General features: G+C 39.4%; 1 protein-coding gene across 1 annotated transcript in view; it reads right to left on the bottom strand.

Annotated features, from left to right (window-relative positions):
• Positions 1-16,053, bottom strand: part of LOC117255452 (complement C3-like) — a 43,809-nt gene that overhangs the window by 2,905 nt on the left and 24,851 nt on the right. Inside the window, exons 26-43 of the mRNA XM_033624388.2 lie at positions 14,309-14,392; positions 14,019-14,222; positions 12,086-12,161; positions 11,684-11,846; positions 11,065-11,181; positions 10,747-10,903; positions 10,191-10,354; positions 9,634-9,789; positions 9,344-9,403; positions 9,004-9,094; positions 6,173-6,224; positions 5,975-6,062; positions 4,529-4,618; positions 3,561-3,666; positions 3,268-3,357; positions 3,069-3,152; positions 627-707; positions 236-383 (exon numbers count right to left, since the gene is read on the bottom strand). Of these exons, the coding sequence (XP_033480279.2) occupies positions 236-383; positions 627-707; positions 3,069-3,152; positions 3,268-3,357; positions 3,561-3,666; positions 4,529-4,618; positions 5,975-6,062; positions 6,173-6,224; positions 9,004-9,094; positions 9,344-9,403; positions 9,634-9,789; positions 10,191-10,354; positions 10,747-10,903; positions 11,065-11,181; positions 11,684-11,846; positions 12,086-12,161; positions 14,019-14,222; positions 14,309-14,392 (2,011 nt within the window). The remainder of the gene's footprint in view (positions 1-235; positions 384-626; positions 708-3,068; positions 3,153-3,267; positions 3,358-3,560; positions 3,667-4,528; positions 4,619-5,974; positions 6,063-6,172; positions 6,225-9,003; positions 9,095-9,343; positions 9,404-9,633; positions 9,790-10,190; positions 10,355-10,746; positions 10,904-11,064; positions 11,182-11,683; positions 11,847-12,085; positions 12,162-14,018; positions 14,223-14,308; positions 14,393-16,053) is intronic.

Genomic DNA, 16,053 nt, shown 5'->3' with positions numbered 1-16,053 from the left:
TACTATGTATTCTTTGACATACTATACTATGACTTTTTTTGACATACTTTACTGTGACTTATTTTTTACAAACTCTACTATGACTTTTTTATGACATACTGTACTACAACCTTTTTTGACATACTGCTCTGTTTTTGACATAGTCTAATATGACTTTTTTGATATACTATACCATGGCATTTTTATGTATGTATTTTTATGTTTTTAAGTATATATATTTATTTCCTGATCTTACGTGTTTGTGTCAGTGTCAGTGTTCCACTGGTCCTCTTTGGGGCCCATGATGAGGTATTGGGAGCCCTCCATCAGGTTGAGTCCATCTCTGCAGCCTCCATGAGACATGAAAATCCTCTTCTGGCCAACTTCAACTCCTGCCTCCACACCTGGATGATTGGAGGGAGAGATTCAGAACATACAGCTATATTATATTTTATAACTATATCCATTAAGTGTAAATATGGGCCAATATAATAAGTTATTTTTTAATGTACTGGGCTTTTATAATGTTATTTCTTTGGAAATTCTTCTCTGTGATGCCTTGAGAATCTTATATAGAAGTATCTTACTACTGGGGTTTTTATTAGCTAACAATCATTTGTTTAAAAAAAAGAGCAGCATTGACTCACCCAGCTTGACAACTTGTGTGATCTCCATCTCATATTTGTCGTAGTAACTCTTGCTGACACTGAGTACATTCACCTTGAAAACTGAAGCACAAAGAAGGAGGTGTAAATTTTGTGTTGTTTGTGATAAGACATGTACTGATGATACCGCCAGCAGAAGTCAAAATTGTCACATGTCTACAAGATATCATGCATCCTTACAGACAAATTGGGCATGTCAGTGTTGTATTGATTCTGACTATTTTTATGCTCTCATAATATGCATTAAATGTGGGACCAATTCACACTGAACAGTAAACCTCAAATGCATTTAACAGGAACACCCTGATGTGTTCAAAGGATTGTGTCTCAGTCCTTTGAGTCAATGGAAATCTTGTTTGCTTCATTCCAGTGTTCCATTCCATACCTTTGTTGTAAGCCAATCTCCGTTTCCATCCTTCTACCCATGTCCATCTACTCCAGCTGTGTCCTGTTGTTGTGATTAGTTCTCTGTGTGTATATATAACTCTGTGTTTCTCGTTGTTCCTTGTCAGTTTGTCTGCATTTATTCCTTTGCTCATCCCTGTGTTCTTGGTGTCTTTCCCTGCTCTGTTTCCTGCCTAGTGTCTTGTGTTCTGTTCTGTATTTTTTTTTACCTGAGTTCATCCTGTTATCCTGGTTGGTTTTCAGTTAGTTTTGGTTCTTCTGTCATTTGGACTTTCTGTTACCTGCCTGTTCTGGATGTTTTTCATCAGCTTTATTAAAGCTTCCTTTTTGTTAAACCTCAAGCCTGCCTGCTGCTTTGCTTTTGGGTCCTTCCTAAACTGATACTGTACTTAACAATAGTATATAATTTAAAAAAAAATCATGGTATAGTATGTCATAAAACAGCAACAGTGTAGTTTGTCAAAAAAAAGTCAAAGTATAGTATGTCCAGAAAAGTCACAATAAAGTATGCCATGAAAGAAGGTCATGAATAACATCATTGTACAGTGTGTCAAAAATGTCACAGCATAGTCATCAAAAAGTTATGGTATAATACGTCAAAAAAGGTCATAGTATAGTATGTCAAAAAAGTCATAGTATAGTATGTCATCAAAAAGGTTATAGTATATTATGTCATAAAAAGTCATTATAAAGTATGTCATAAAAAGTCATACTATAGTATGTCAAAAAATTATAGTATATTTTAAACATAAAAAAGTCATAGTGTAGTATGTCATCAAAAAGGTCATAGTATAGTATGTCAAAAAAGTCATAGTGTAGTATGAGAAAAAAATCATAATATTATATTTTAAAAAAGTCATAGTTTATTATGTAAAAAAAAAAAAAGTCATAGTATATTTTAAACATAACAAAGCCAAAGTGTAGTATGTCATGAGAAGTCAAAATAAAGTATGGTATAAAAAGTCATTATATTGTATGTCAAAAAACGTTTAGTATAATTTTAACAAAAAAAGGCATAGCATAGTATGTCATCAAAAAAGTCATAGTGTAGTATGAGAAAAAAATCGTAGTATCATATCTCAAAAAAGTCATAGTTTAGTATGTAAAAAAAGTCATAGTATCGATAGTTAGTATGTCAAAAAAGTATAGTATAGTATGTCATAAAAAGTTGTAATAAAGTATGTCATAAAAAGTCATACTTTATTATGTCACAAAATAATAGTATATTTTAAACATTAAAAAGTCAAAAAGCGGTAAAAAAAGCATAGTATAGTATGAGAAAAATATCACAGTGTAGTATGTGGAAAAAAAAGTCATACTTAAGTATGTCAAAAAAGTCATAGTATAGTATGTCATAAAAAGACATACTTTAGTATGTCAAAAAACGTATGCGTATAACGTATGTATATTTTAAACATAAAAAAACTCATAGTGTAGTATGTCATGAAAAGTGAAAATAAGGTATGGTATAAAAAGTCATAGTATTATATGTCATATAAAGTCATACTATAGTATATCAAAAAATGTATAGTTTAATTTTAACATAAAAACATTATAGTGTAGTATGTCATCAAAAAAGTTATAGTATAGTCTTTAAAAAAAAGTCATACTTTAGTATGTCAAAAAACTTATAGTATATTTTAAACATAAAAAAGTCATAGCGTAGTATGTATTCCAGCCCCCAGACCCCCTGCAGCCCTCAACAGGATAAGCAGTTACCAAAATGGACAAATGGATAAAGAAAAGTCATAGTATAGCATGTCAAAAAAGTCATAGTATAGTAAGTCATAAAAACGTTATAGTTAAGTATGTCAATAAAGGTCATAGTATAGTATGTAATTTTTGTGAAAATATTGAAAATTATGATTGATCTTTTCCTCTATATTTTGTACCAAGAATTGCAAATAATTCCCTTATGTCATCCTCTTATTCATGCTACTACAATCCAAAGTCTCTCAGCTCTTTGCGTGTGTGTGTGTGTGTGTGTTAAAGCTGTGAGTGTATGACAGTGTATCATACCGTGGTGTAAAGTATTGCAGGCAAATGTCTCTCTGTCTTTGTTGGGGAAGTTTTCACTGTCGGTTTTGGAGACGCAGCAGTCACCTGGAGATCATGAGCAAATAGATAAACAGGACTTGTAAATAACAAACACCATGAACACACACACACACACACACACACACACACATCCACTAATGCACTGTTGCAGACACTCTACCCTGAGTGCAGCGGCAGACATTGTCCCTGCAGATCTGTGTGAGCTCCTCTTTGTCCTCTGTGGGAGTGTAGGTGCGACTGCAGCGGTGATCTGTCGCAAAGAGAGCAGCGACACAACACTTTTCACCATCATACTGAATGTTGTAATCTTATTTTTCAGTATTACATTAAACAAACAGGACATTTCCTACATTATCATTGTGTGTGTTTTTGTCTCAGACTGATGTTTAGGGCATGGATGATTTCTTGTATGTGCTGCTGCAGTGTGATGTGAGCTGGAATGTGTTCTCCTACCTGGGTTGTAATACTCATAAACAGTAACTGAGGATGGCTGGAGGAGGCCGACTTTGAAGCTCTGCTGAAGCCTGAAGATCAGGATCTCTGGCTCTTTGTGAGACACCTGAGAGGAGGGTAAGGGAGGATGATTTAGTGCAACAGAAAAGAAAAGCAGAAACATCACAGAGCCTGTGAGAATATTAACTTAGTAAGCCTAAGTATGGGTGCCTGTTCCAAACAGGCTGGTTTACAATGTTATCTGTGTAACAGCGCTGTGTAAAAGCTGCAATCTCCTCAAATCTAGGGCTATTGCTCCGGGTTTCACCAAGCAAAGTTATCCAGATATTTCAGTCAACCTGCTTCTTTAAAAAGGCACAAAAATAGAGGCATTAAGATGCAAAAACTGACTAAAAGAGACCAGGATTTTATGAAAGGACACCTCTGAGTAAGTGCAAATCGTTAGCTGGATCTCAAGCAAAATGTCACACAAATTTTAACAGATTTCTTAGTAAATCTAAAAAAACAGTTGGTTCTTGAAGATAAGCAGTAGGGGGCGCCAATTCTTCAGTCAAGTGCCACTACAGAAGCGAGCGCAACAAGGTGAGGTCTTTGAAGGGCACCAGTCAAACCTCAATATAAGTTCTGGTAACGCCTCTTTGTGCTTACATGAGCCCATTAAAAGCCTCCGGAAATGACAAAGAGAGCTTGCAGTGGTTGATGCAATGACGATATGTCGTGACTGAGCATCATTGTTTCAATTCAATTCAATTTAATTTATAAACCCCAATATCACAAATCACAATTTGCCTCAGAGGGCTTTGCAGGATACGACATGCCTCTGTCCTTTGGACCCTCACAGCAGATAAGGGAAAAACTCCCCCCAAAAAATGGTAGAAGCCTCAGGAAGAGCAACTGAGGAGGGATCCCTCTAATGAATCTGTCTCCATAGCACTTAGTTGCATTTAACTAAGTCAACGATGTTTTACCTTGAACAGGTGGATGATCAGAGAGCCTCTGTCGCTCAGGTTATCAACAATCTGGAAGTTATTGATGTAACGGTCCACTGAGTTGGACAACTGGAAAAACACAAACACATACACAGAACCAGTGAGCAAGCTTGGGCGAAACATGTGACCAGTCTCCTCTTAACTATCACACGTCATTTCCACGATGCAGAGGGGGACTGATTGGGATGTTGCATCAGTTACACATCTTAAAAATGTACCTTCTGTTCTGTGGGGGGAAAAACTTTAACACCTACATTTACTCATACAGTTTTTAAACTTTATATTCTTCAGTGATGGAAGATAGCTTTTAAACCTGGATCCCCATGTTTTTACGAGTACGTGACTTACTGAAATTGGTCCAGTATTTAGTGAGAGCACTGCAGCCGGCAGCGGCAAAACAGGCTGCAATGTAACCACTCAGGGCATGTTTGCATCATCAGTTTACGTCCACTAGAAATGTTTTTACTACTGACAGTCTCAGACTGTTATTGTAAGTGTCTGACACCTTATGGAAAGAATCCCTACAGAGACAGACCTTTTTGTCAAAGAGTAAGATCTTTTTTGTTTAACCAGAAACAGCCTGAAATCACCAGACCCACCAGACTCCATTTAAAATCATGCTGCCATATATAGAAGCAGATGAGATGAGGAGTTTCACTGTGTTTCTGGACTTGGAATGAAACATATTTTATGATGATAAAATGGCTGTTTATTTAAATGGAGTCTGGTGATTTATCAATGGCAATTTTGAGGCCGTTTCTGGTTAAAGAAAAAGGATCTTACTCTTTAACAATTTTTTTTATCTCTGTAGGGATCCTTTCCATAAAAAGTTAGACACTTAAAATAATAATCTGAACATGTCAGTGGCAAAAAACAAGCCCTCTTAGTGGATATAAATTAATGGTACAAATATGCCCCGACTGATTACACTGTAGCCTGTTTTTGCTGCTGCTGGCTGCAGCGCTCTCGTTCAATACTGGAGGTCAGACTCAAAAACATAGGCAGATAAGGTCCAGGTTGAAAAATTCCAAATTTATCCTTCAAGAATGACTGACTGCATCACAGAACATTTCAACCACTGACAGTGAAAAACCTCCCTTTTTTCAGCAGGGACATATTTATCGATTTATTTTGCTTTCTAAGGCATTTATAACCCGCTGCTAAGCTTCTATAAAGATAAAATAAATTGTTCATAGAATCTCAATCATCATTTTGGTTGGATCTTTCAAGTGTATAACTGCTTTAGTAAATTCCTGTCAGTGACATCACAGGTCAGGTGTTTTTCCAAAATAAAAGCAAAAACATTAGCAGTGATTTAGCTCTCTGAAATCTCTTTCTGTGAAGGTAAAATAAGTGTAGATGAGCTCTACATAAGTATAAAACTTTTAACTGGGTAACCATAATCTAGTAGTAGAGGCTGGTTACCATCTCCAGGTCAGAGTTTTCTGGGGTGAAGCCAGTTGGCAGACTTATATCCAGGACCACCATCCTGACATCTCGTGGTCCTAAAGCCCTGTGGGATAGAGAGAGACACTGGATACTTAAGTCTTTAATTCCTCTTCTTTAATTCTAATTGGAGTGAAACAGGCTAAACACACACATAAGACAATAACAATAGCTCACCTCACGCTGACGGTGATCTGGTAGGATTTTTCTACATCTGCTGGAGGCTTTTCTGTTATGGGACAGAAACAAAGAATTATTTAAGATGCAAAATTTGGGCTGGTTATGTTGATATGACTTAAATGTGTAATACTATATTTTATTTGGTTGTGCTTAAGTTATTTTAATTTCATTAACAGTGCAATTTTTTATAGAAGTTCTTTAAAGATGTTCAGTGTCTGTTATGATATGTCACAAAATACATCTGAAGCCTCTGACACCCATTTTTGTCTTTTTTTAAGGGGGACAGGGGGTCTTTAGGGGGGAGATAGCAGGTCGACAGTCGATGCCACATGGCAAGTGGTACACATCATCTGAAAGCTGGGAACCTGAAGATTAATTTGAGATGCGGCTCAGCACTGTGTCAAGTTTAGTTATAAATATGTGATAAAACTTTCAAAGTTTTCAGTGTATAGGGGCTTAGAATATTATGATCAAAGTGTATGATGGCCATTTCAATGCTCAAATTGTTGCAACATTTTTCTGGTTGATACCGTTTGTTAAACAGTTATGATGTTAAATTTAAGTATGTTTTACCAATCGAGAATTAATACAAAAATGGTCAAACATCCCTCCCAAATCCCACATTAAGACATCAAGAGGAACACTATAGAAAAATCCATGCTGTGATTTGGTATCAAAAACTTTTGGCATTTGGAGATTTCCATAAGAACTGCATTTTTTGGCGACTGGATGACGAGCACTTCTGTTCTGGAAACTACTGAGAAACCCCCTCATTGTCAATATACCTATGAAAGCCATCTCAGTGTCAGAGGTTTCTAGTCTGAGGTTGTAAAGTTTCACAAGGCTGTGATTATCCTTGAGGTCACGATAGGTCTTTTTATACAGTGATTATCGCTTCAAAAAAATGGTCTCACTACAATGAAACGGCTGCTATGGGCACTAACATCATCACACACACAAATAAAATTAGTCTCTTTGAATCCACAGGAATCTCGGCTTTCTAGTCATACCTGTTGTATTTGTTTTATGCAAGACTGTTTAGGGAACCCATGTAAAGAAATGTTAAAATACAATAGCCGAAAATAACACATTTATACTTCATGCAAACAACTGCATGGTTTTTGGCTAAAATCTGTGCGTGACTAGCACAAAGTAGGCATGACTGTAAAGGAGAGACTCCCAAAGAACCCATTTACATTCAGATATTTTGAGATGTGAGGTCAAGGGATCTCTGAAATAGCCATGCCTTTTTTCCCTTGCCAAAATTTAGCAAAGTTTGGAGCGCTGAGAAACTAGCATGACAGTGTTGGTACCACTGGATTCCTTACATCCTCTGACTTCATATGATACCAGTATTGTCACTGTAGCTTTGAATCTCAGCCCGCTACGGCTTCTTAAAGATAGGAATGTCTGTCAGGATTGCTGGCCCGGTGGGTCCCAGATGGTTCAGACGCATTTGTATTCATTTTTTCTAAATCTGTTTTATGCTTTCAGGTTTTACATATTGTATTTTCTGTCTGTTGAAAAAAATATTTCATTATTGTCTAAAAAGTGCCTTTTAAATATACTTGACTTAGTTTATTTATGAAATATATGAAATAGTGTTTTCTGTTTTCGTGTGTGATGGTGACTTAAATAAATAGCAGTAAAATGTTCATCTTTCACATTGTTTTGTGTGATATTCATGTCTTGGCAAGTGTTATAGGTTTACTATTACAAAAAGACCATTTAATCTGTTTTAACTATTCTCTGTATTTTGCTATGCTGTTAGTTATGTCATGTGTTATGCTGGTTTGCGATATATCTGAAAATGAAACATCCCAGGAGATTTTGTTATTTTTGTTAAAATGTAGAGCTGTGCCAAATACCAGTTTGGGCATCAAAACTTAAGTGAGAAATATTTATTAATCCGGTGGGAGGGTTAATGAGATACAGGGGCATAAGTCGGACTTTTTTGCAACATTAATTTGAAGTCAATGCACCTAAAATAACTTGACAGTAAGTCGCTCTGTTTGCATGCAGGTCAGAGTAACATTAGCTGTAACAGCTAGAAGAAGAGAATACTTTGTAAGACGGCTGAGCTCTTTCTTAGAGTTTTCAGGTGATTGCAAGCTTGTTGCAGATTTGCGGTGGCCCCCGAAGCTCTGGAATTCTCTGCCTGAGGAGATCAGGTTGGCTAGCACATTGCTTGTTTTTAAATCATTGTTTTAAAACATATTTTTATAAGAAAGTCTTCCCTTTTAATGCCTTATTTGTACTGTTGTGATTTATAACTTTTGTGTTTTATTTCCTTTTTTTCTATTTTTGCCTCTGTACACAACAGTTTTGCACTTTGTGATGCGCTCTGTAACCTTGCTTAGATAAGTGCAATACAAATAATAATAATAATTATTTCATTATCATTATTATCCTGGTCAATTTTAAGAGTATTCCAGACACTTTTTCAGCATCCCACTAGGAGTCCACAAAACTATCACTAAGGTTGAAGCATTGAAGCATTCAGATCAGCCCAGCTAAAATGTATATAATCCCTTTGTGGCACTAAAAGTGACCTCACTTGGGGCGTCGGTGGCTTAGTGGTAGAGCAGGCGCCCCATGTACAAGGCTGTCACCGCAGCGGCCCGGGTTCGACTCCAGCCTGTGGCCCTTTGCTGCATGTCACTCCCTCTCTCTCTCCCCCTTCACACTTGTCTGTCCTATCCATTAAAGGCTAAAAATGCCCCAAAAAAATATATTTAAAAAAAAAAGTGACCTCACTTGAACTAAGAGGACAGAAACAACTCTGATGAGAAAGTTATCATGTGAGACAGTGTGAGAACTTGAGTTACCGCTGGATTCTTCGATGGTGACATTGAGCTCAAAGTTCTTGCAGGGCATTTTCTCATCCACCTCGTGCAGCTGGTTGTAATAGGTCACGACCTTGAGTGATCGGACACAACATGCAAAACAGAAGAGAGACACACCAGAGAAACAAATTGGTCAAAAAAAACATTACAGTGAAACAAAGTGTGAATAAATTATTATTTGAATGGATTCCACAGCTTGTTATGACCAACTATATGATACCAGTCTTGATTTAGAGGGTCGATCATGTGATCACACCATTAATTCCATTATTGTATTTAAAATCTAAAGGACAATATTGCTAAACAAAAAATGTGATCATACCTCCAGTATTCCCTGTCCATTCCCTTTAGCCTGCACTTCCAGATCAAGACCAGTAGGCAGCTACGGAACAAAAGCACCACAGAAGAGAACAGGTTCAGTATAATACATCAGACAAAACCAAGACATCAAAAATACGCTCCCTGATGTTGTCATTGCAACCAGTAGTGCTCTCAAATCCTGACACGTCCTCCAAACTCACAGCTTGGTGTCATAAAACTGTGAGCTGTGTTGAGTTTCTGAACATTAAATGAGAAACATCGTGACACACTCTCAATTTTCATGTCTCTTACCCTGGAGGAGCGAGCAACGTAGGCCGTGTTGGGGTTGAAATGGTGGCGGATTTCCTTGCGTCCTGTTATCCTGATGTCCACATCCAGACTGAGGTCATCAGGAGGGGGTTTGTTGATGAGGTACTCTGACAGTGCCTGGAGTACCACCATGGTGGACTACAAGAGGACAGAGAAGGAAAACGGAACTCAGATGAAAGACTGTAGCACATTTCACATGAAGGTAATGTCTGTCATCTACTTGCCCTAGGGACAGTTCTTCACTTATATTTTGGTTTTACCCTTCCCAAACTACAGACATCTTTCAGATACAGATACACCTCTTTGAAACAGTTTTACTCATTTACCAACAGCTTTGTTAAAGCTTCATCTGGACAAGCTGAATGGATCTGAATACGTGTCTGCTTTACTTTAATGTAACAGAAAGTCAACTGTGCAAAAAACTAAAGTGTTACCCATGACTAGTCAGAGCCTGGAGCAGATGAATGAACTTGAAAAGACAATGAGAACATGTTGGATTTGCAGATCACAGCTCAGCTACCATCTCGCCCTGCTGTTACCTGAGTGGAGCCAAAGCCTCCTCCTCGCCTCCGCTGGCTGTTCAGCCATTTAAATGGTGCTTCGGCTTCCTCCATGTGCCCTAACTTGACCAGAGCCAGCAGGGCGTAGCCGGTCGCCTCCAAGGTGAACAAGGGGTTCTGCGTGTCGGGCCAGTGAGTGCCACCTGGAGGAGAGAGGAAACAGTTAACAGTAAAGGAGGACTGGAAAACAGAAGCACTCGTGTCTGCTTTAACAGATTTTTCTGAATAGCAAGAGGTCTGACAAACTAGAGTAATAGACTAGCCTGACAGTTATATGCCTCCATGAACTAGTCAAGTTGCAGTTTCTACTCATATGTAGTCATGACAGCTGAGAGTGCTTTAAATATACATGTTGCTGCAAAGAAGCTATCAATTCACTCATATCTTCAACCAGGCAGCACAGAATATTTTTACAATCACCACAGTATCTAAATGCCTCCCCTTCTGTTCTTCAATGATGGCATTGAGTAATGGCCAAATGATGTCAAGACTCTCTGCACTGTACAGATGAAACAGGGCTGAGTTTACAGGATACCTGGAGCTGCAACTCTGAGTAAAAATCTTGTGGGGTTGGAGGAATGACCTTTCCCCTGCAGAGCCAGCGCGTAGGAGGCAATGGCCACAGTGTACGGTCTTCTCCCCGACCTTGCCACTGCTTTCTTCAGGTGTAAAAGTGCCCTATGCAAATGGACCTGTAGTAACAGATATAGCAGACACTACAATGACAATACCTCCTATCACAAAAACAATGAGGTAAAAAGTGCTCTACAGGCAACAAACACTATTCAGCTGAAGATGAAATGAAACTGCCTGGGACAACTATGTGTGCACATCATGTTTTTGTAGGACTTACCTCTGTGCTTGGACCCATGCAGCTGAGTCCAGCTTGTTTAGCCTCAGCAAGTGCTATGAGGACGAAGGCTGTCAGGGTTATCTCAGGGTCATCGCCTCGCCCACCCTGGAAACCGCCCTGGAGACACACACGCAAGAAAAGGTTTTATGGGAAGCTTTGGCGGGCTGTACGTGGCCCTGCAGGTCTTAATTTCTGATAAAATATCACCCTAACTCCTACACACTGACATTTAACATCTAATTAGATTTAAATCTTAACAATTACTACTTTAAATTTGCACACAAGGTATCATATCAAATTAAAACTGGAAAACTGGCTTGAAAACTAATGTGCCATGATGTAAATAATCCTGTACGAAATCAAGCAAAAGAAGTGGACCCAAAAATAACAAATGTGCTTTTACTGTTTTACAAAAGATTTAGGGTGAACTTGTCCTTTAACAATGAGTACTAGGATACAATAAACACCAGCGAGTCATCAGCTACAGTACACATGTTGGTTGTTGAAAGAGGAGAGGCAACATGTGCAACATCAATTATCAGCAGGATGACATAGTGTATTTTTAAGTATGTGTGAGTGTGAGTGTGTGTGTGTGTGTGTGTGTGTGTGTGTGACTCACAGTCATGGTGGTGCTGTAAACTGGGTTGTCCTCTACGAAGTACGCCCTTGGCAGTCGGAGCTTGTTCTTCACCAGGTAGAGCAGAGGCTCACACACCTGCTGTTCGTTGATGCCAACGATGGAGTGCGCCATGGAGAAAACTTTCACCACGTATGCCGTGATCCTGACAACAGGATAGTGTGTGCATACATACATTCAAACCTCTAAAATATTACATTGGCTCCTTTTTCAAAAATTAGATATTGTACTACTTCATGCATGTCAGACCACAGAGTGAACAATATTAATCCCCATATCACCACCAAAATAATTACAGCCTAAATGTCCACCAGACTGTCTTTGAAATCAGCTCATGGGTTTTATACATTTAATTCAAAATGTAATATGAAATATTTTGAGTACCATGTACTTGCGCCTTCCTTCCTGTAGGGGGGATAAGAGCCATCACTCCGTCTGTATGCCAGCTGGTTCTCATAGCCTGAAAACAACATGGAAGAATGTAACGATGGGATGTGAAGCAGTCGTCTTCATTTACTCAGAATGAAAACAAAGCTTGTTCCAAAACTGTCCATCAAGGCTGCAGTTCAACCATCAACCTGTTCATCATCCATCCATCCATCTATTCATCTGTTTATCCATCCTCTCATGTATCCAACTAGCCATCCATCCATCCATCCATCCATCCATTTATTCATCTGTTTATCCATCCTCTCACGTATCCAACTAGCCATTTATCCATCCATCCATCCATCCATCCATCCATCCATCCATCCATCTATTCATCTGTTTATCCATCCTCTCATGTATCCAACTAGCCATTTATCCATCCATCCATCCATCCATCATCCATCCATCCATCCATCTATTCATCTGTTTATCCATCCTCTCATGTATCCAACTAGCCATTTATCCATCCATCCATCCATCCATCATCCATCCATCCATCCATCCATTCATCTATTTATCCATCCTCTCATGTATCCAACTAGCCATTTATCCATCCATCCATCCATCATCCATCCATCCATCCATCCATCCATCATCCATCCATCCATCCATCTATCTATTCATCTATTTATCCATCCTCTCATGTCTCCAACTAGCCATTTATCCATCCATCCATCCATCCATCATCCATCCATCCATCCATCCATCATCCATCCATCCATCCATTCATCTATTTATCCATCCTCTCATGTATCCAACTAGCCATTTATCCATCCATCCATCCATCCATCCATCCATTCATCTATTTATCCATCCTCTCATGTATCCAACTAGCCATTTATCCATCCATCCATCATCCATCCATCCATCCATCCATCTATTCATCTATTTATCCATCCTCTCATGTATCCAACTAGCCATTTATCCATCCATCCATCCATCCATCATCCATCCATCCATCCATTCATCTATTTATCCATCCTCTCATGTATCCAACTAGCCATTTATCCATCCATCCATCCATCCATCCATCCATCCATTCATCTATTTATCCATCCTCTCATGTATCCAACTAGCCATTTATCCATCGATCCATCCATCTATTCATCTGTTTATCCATCCTCTCATGTATCCAACTAGCCATCCATCCATCCATCCATCCATTCATCTGTTTATCCATCCTCTCGTGTGTCCAACTAGCCATTTATCCATCCATCCATCCATCCATCATCCATCCATCCATCCATCCATCCATCCATCTATTCATCTGTTTATCCATCCTCTCATGTATCCAACTAGCCATTTATCCATCCATCATCCATCCATCCATCCATCCATCCATCCATCTATTCATCTGTTTATCCATCCTCTCATGTATCCAACTAGCCATTTATCCATCCATCATCCATCCATCCATCCATCCATCCATCCATCCATCCATCTATTCATCTGTTTATCCATCCTCTCATGTATCCAACTAGCCATTTATCCATCCATCCATCCATCCATCCATCCATCTATTTATCCATCCTCTCATGTATCCAACTAGCCATTTATCATCCATCCATCCATCCATCCATCTATTCATCTGTTTATCCATCCTCTCATGTATCCAAGTAGCCATCCATCCATCCATCCATCCATCCATGTATCCATCTATTCATCTGTTTATCCATCCTCTCATGTATCCAACTAGCCATCCATCATCCATCCATCCATCCATCCATCTGTTTATCCATCCTCTCATGTATCCAACTAGCCATCTATCCATCCATCCATCCATCCATTTATTCATCTGTCCATCCTTCCTCTCATGTATCCAACAAGCCATTTGTCTATGTGTCTTTTTCTGTTCCATTTATCAGTGTGTTTCCTCCTTCTCTCTCACCTCTCCTGATGTACCGCAGAGCCTCAGCCTTGCGCTGCACCCCTACACTCTCCCAGTTGTTGGTTCGCTCCAGGTAGAGGGTGGCGATGAGCGGCAGAGTTATGGAGGCCAAGTTCTGCTCCACACAGCCGCCAGGCATCCGGATCAGGGAGGCAAGAGAGTCCTCACTGATGGAGTTATCAATGCTGTCTGCCAGCACATTACCTGTGGTGAGGACAAATCAAGAATCAGGCCATTCTCCTACTGTAGGTTCGTTTTGAATCCTCACCACAGCTCTGTCAGTGACTGACCTCTGACATTGATGAACGTCTCTGGCACAGAGTTCGGAACAACTGACTCCAGTTCGATTTTGCCCACATTAACTGTCTGTGTTCCTGTGAAGAATGGAAACAGAGCCATAAAGTTGAACTTCATTACACTCTAACCCAAAGCTGAAGAAGAAATATATTCCTTGCAGACCCAACAGCAGTTCAGAAAAAGAATGTCTCCAATTTGTTTAAATCCTGCTTTGTCAATAATATTACTGAACTGTGAACCAATATGAAAAATCTCTGATTAAAAATATATTGTCTATAATTCTGTTAGCTTTATTAAGGATGTACCATGTGCTGCTTATGTTAACAGACTCTGGGTCCCTCTGGGACAATCAACACTTCATACAAACCCAAAACTTGTTGCATTTAAAGGTCCAGTGTGTAGAATTTAGGGGCTTCATATAGCAGAACTGGAATGATATTCATAACTATGTTTTCATATGTTTATAATCACCTAAAAATAAGAATTGCCTTGCTAGTACCAGGGTGGACCCCCTTTGCCTTCAGAACTGGCTTAATTCTTGGTGGCACAGATTCAACAAGGTGCTGGAAACATTCCCCAGAGATTTTGGTCCATATTGACATGATGACATCACACAGTTGATGCAGATTTGTCGGCTGCACATCCATGATGAGAATCTCCCGTTCCACCACATCCCAAAGGTGCTCTATTGGACTGAGATCTGGTGACTGTGGAGGCCATTGGAGTACAGTGAACTCATTGTCATGTTTGAGATGATGTGAGCTTTGTGACATGGTGCGTTATCCTGCTGGAAGTAGCCATCAGAAGATGGGTACACTGTGGTCATAAAGGGATGGACACGGTCAGCAACAATACTCAGGTAGGCTGTGGTGTTCAAACCATGCTCAGTTGGTACTAAGAAAATCTCCCCCACACCATTACACCACCAGCAGCAGCCTGAACCGTTGATACAAGGCAGGATGGATCCATGCTTTCATGTTGTTTACACCAAATTCTGACCCTACCATCTGAATGTGGCAGCAGAAATCCAGACTCATCAGACCAGGCAACGTTTTTCCAATCTTCTATTGTCCAGTTTTGGTGAGCCTGTGTGAATTGTAGCCTCAGTTTCCTGTTGTTAGCTGACAGGAGTGGCACCTGGTGTGGTCTTCTGCTGCTGTAGCCCATCTGCTTCAAGGTTGGACTTGTTGTTTGTTCAGAGATGGTCTTCTGCAGACCTTGGTTGGAACCAGTGGTTATTTGACTTCCTGTTGCCTTTCTATCATCTTGAACCAGTCTGGCCATTCTCCTCTGACCTCTGGCATCAACAAGGCATTTTGGCTCACTGGATATTTTTGCTTTTTCAGACCATCCTCTGTAAACCCTAGAGATGGTTGTGGTGAAAATCCCAGTAGCACTAACAACCATGCCACGTTCAAAGTCACTTAAATCACCTTTCTTCATCATTCTGATGCTCGCTTTGAACTTCAGCAGGTCGTCTTGACCATGTCCACATGCCTAAATGCATTGAGCTGCTGCCACATGATTGGCTGGTTATCAATATGTGTTAATGAGCAGGTGTACCTAATAAAGTGGCCGGTAAGGGTATATGGAATAAGTAGGCCTTCATGGTTTTAAAAACAAATAGATGTGATACTAGGCTATTTCCAAAATGAAATACATAATGGAATTGAATTTGGATGGTACACGGTACACAAGCTGCGAGTTCCCAACCCAGCCCGACTCACCGCGAGTTGTC

Source organism: Epinephelus lanceolatus, chromosome 3 (genome assembly GCF_041903045.1).
Source record: "Epinephelus lanceolatus isolate andai-2023 chromosome 3, ASM4190304v1, whole genome shotgun sequence".
In the NCBI taxonomy this organism is placed as follows: domain Eukaryota; kingdom Metazoa; phylum Chordata; class Actinopteri; order Perciformes; family Serranidae; genus Epinephelus; species Epinephelus lanceolatus.
Note: the sequence above shows the minus strand (reverse complement) of the source record. Positions and strands in the feature narration are given on the sequence as shown.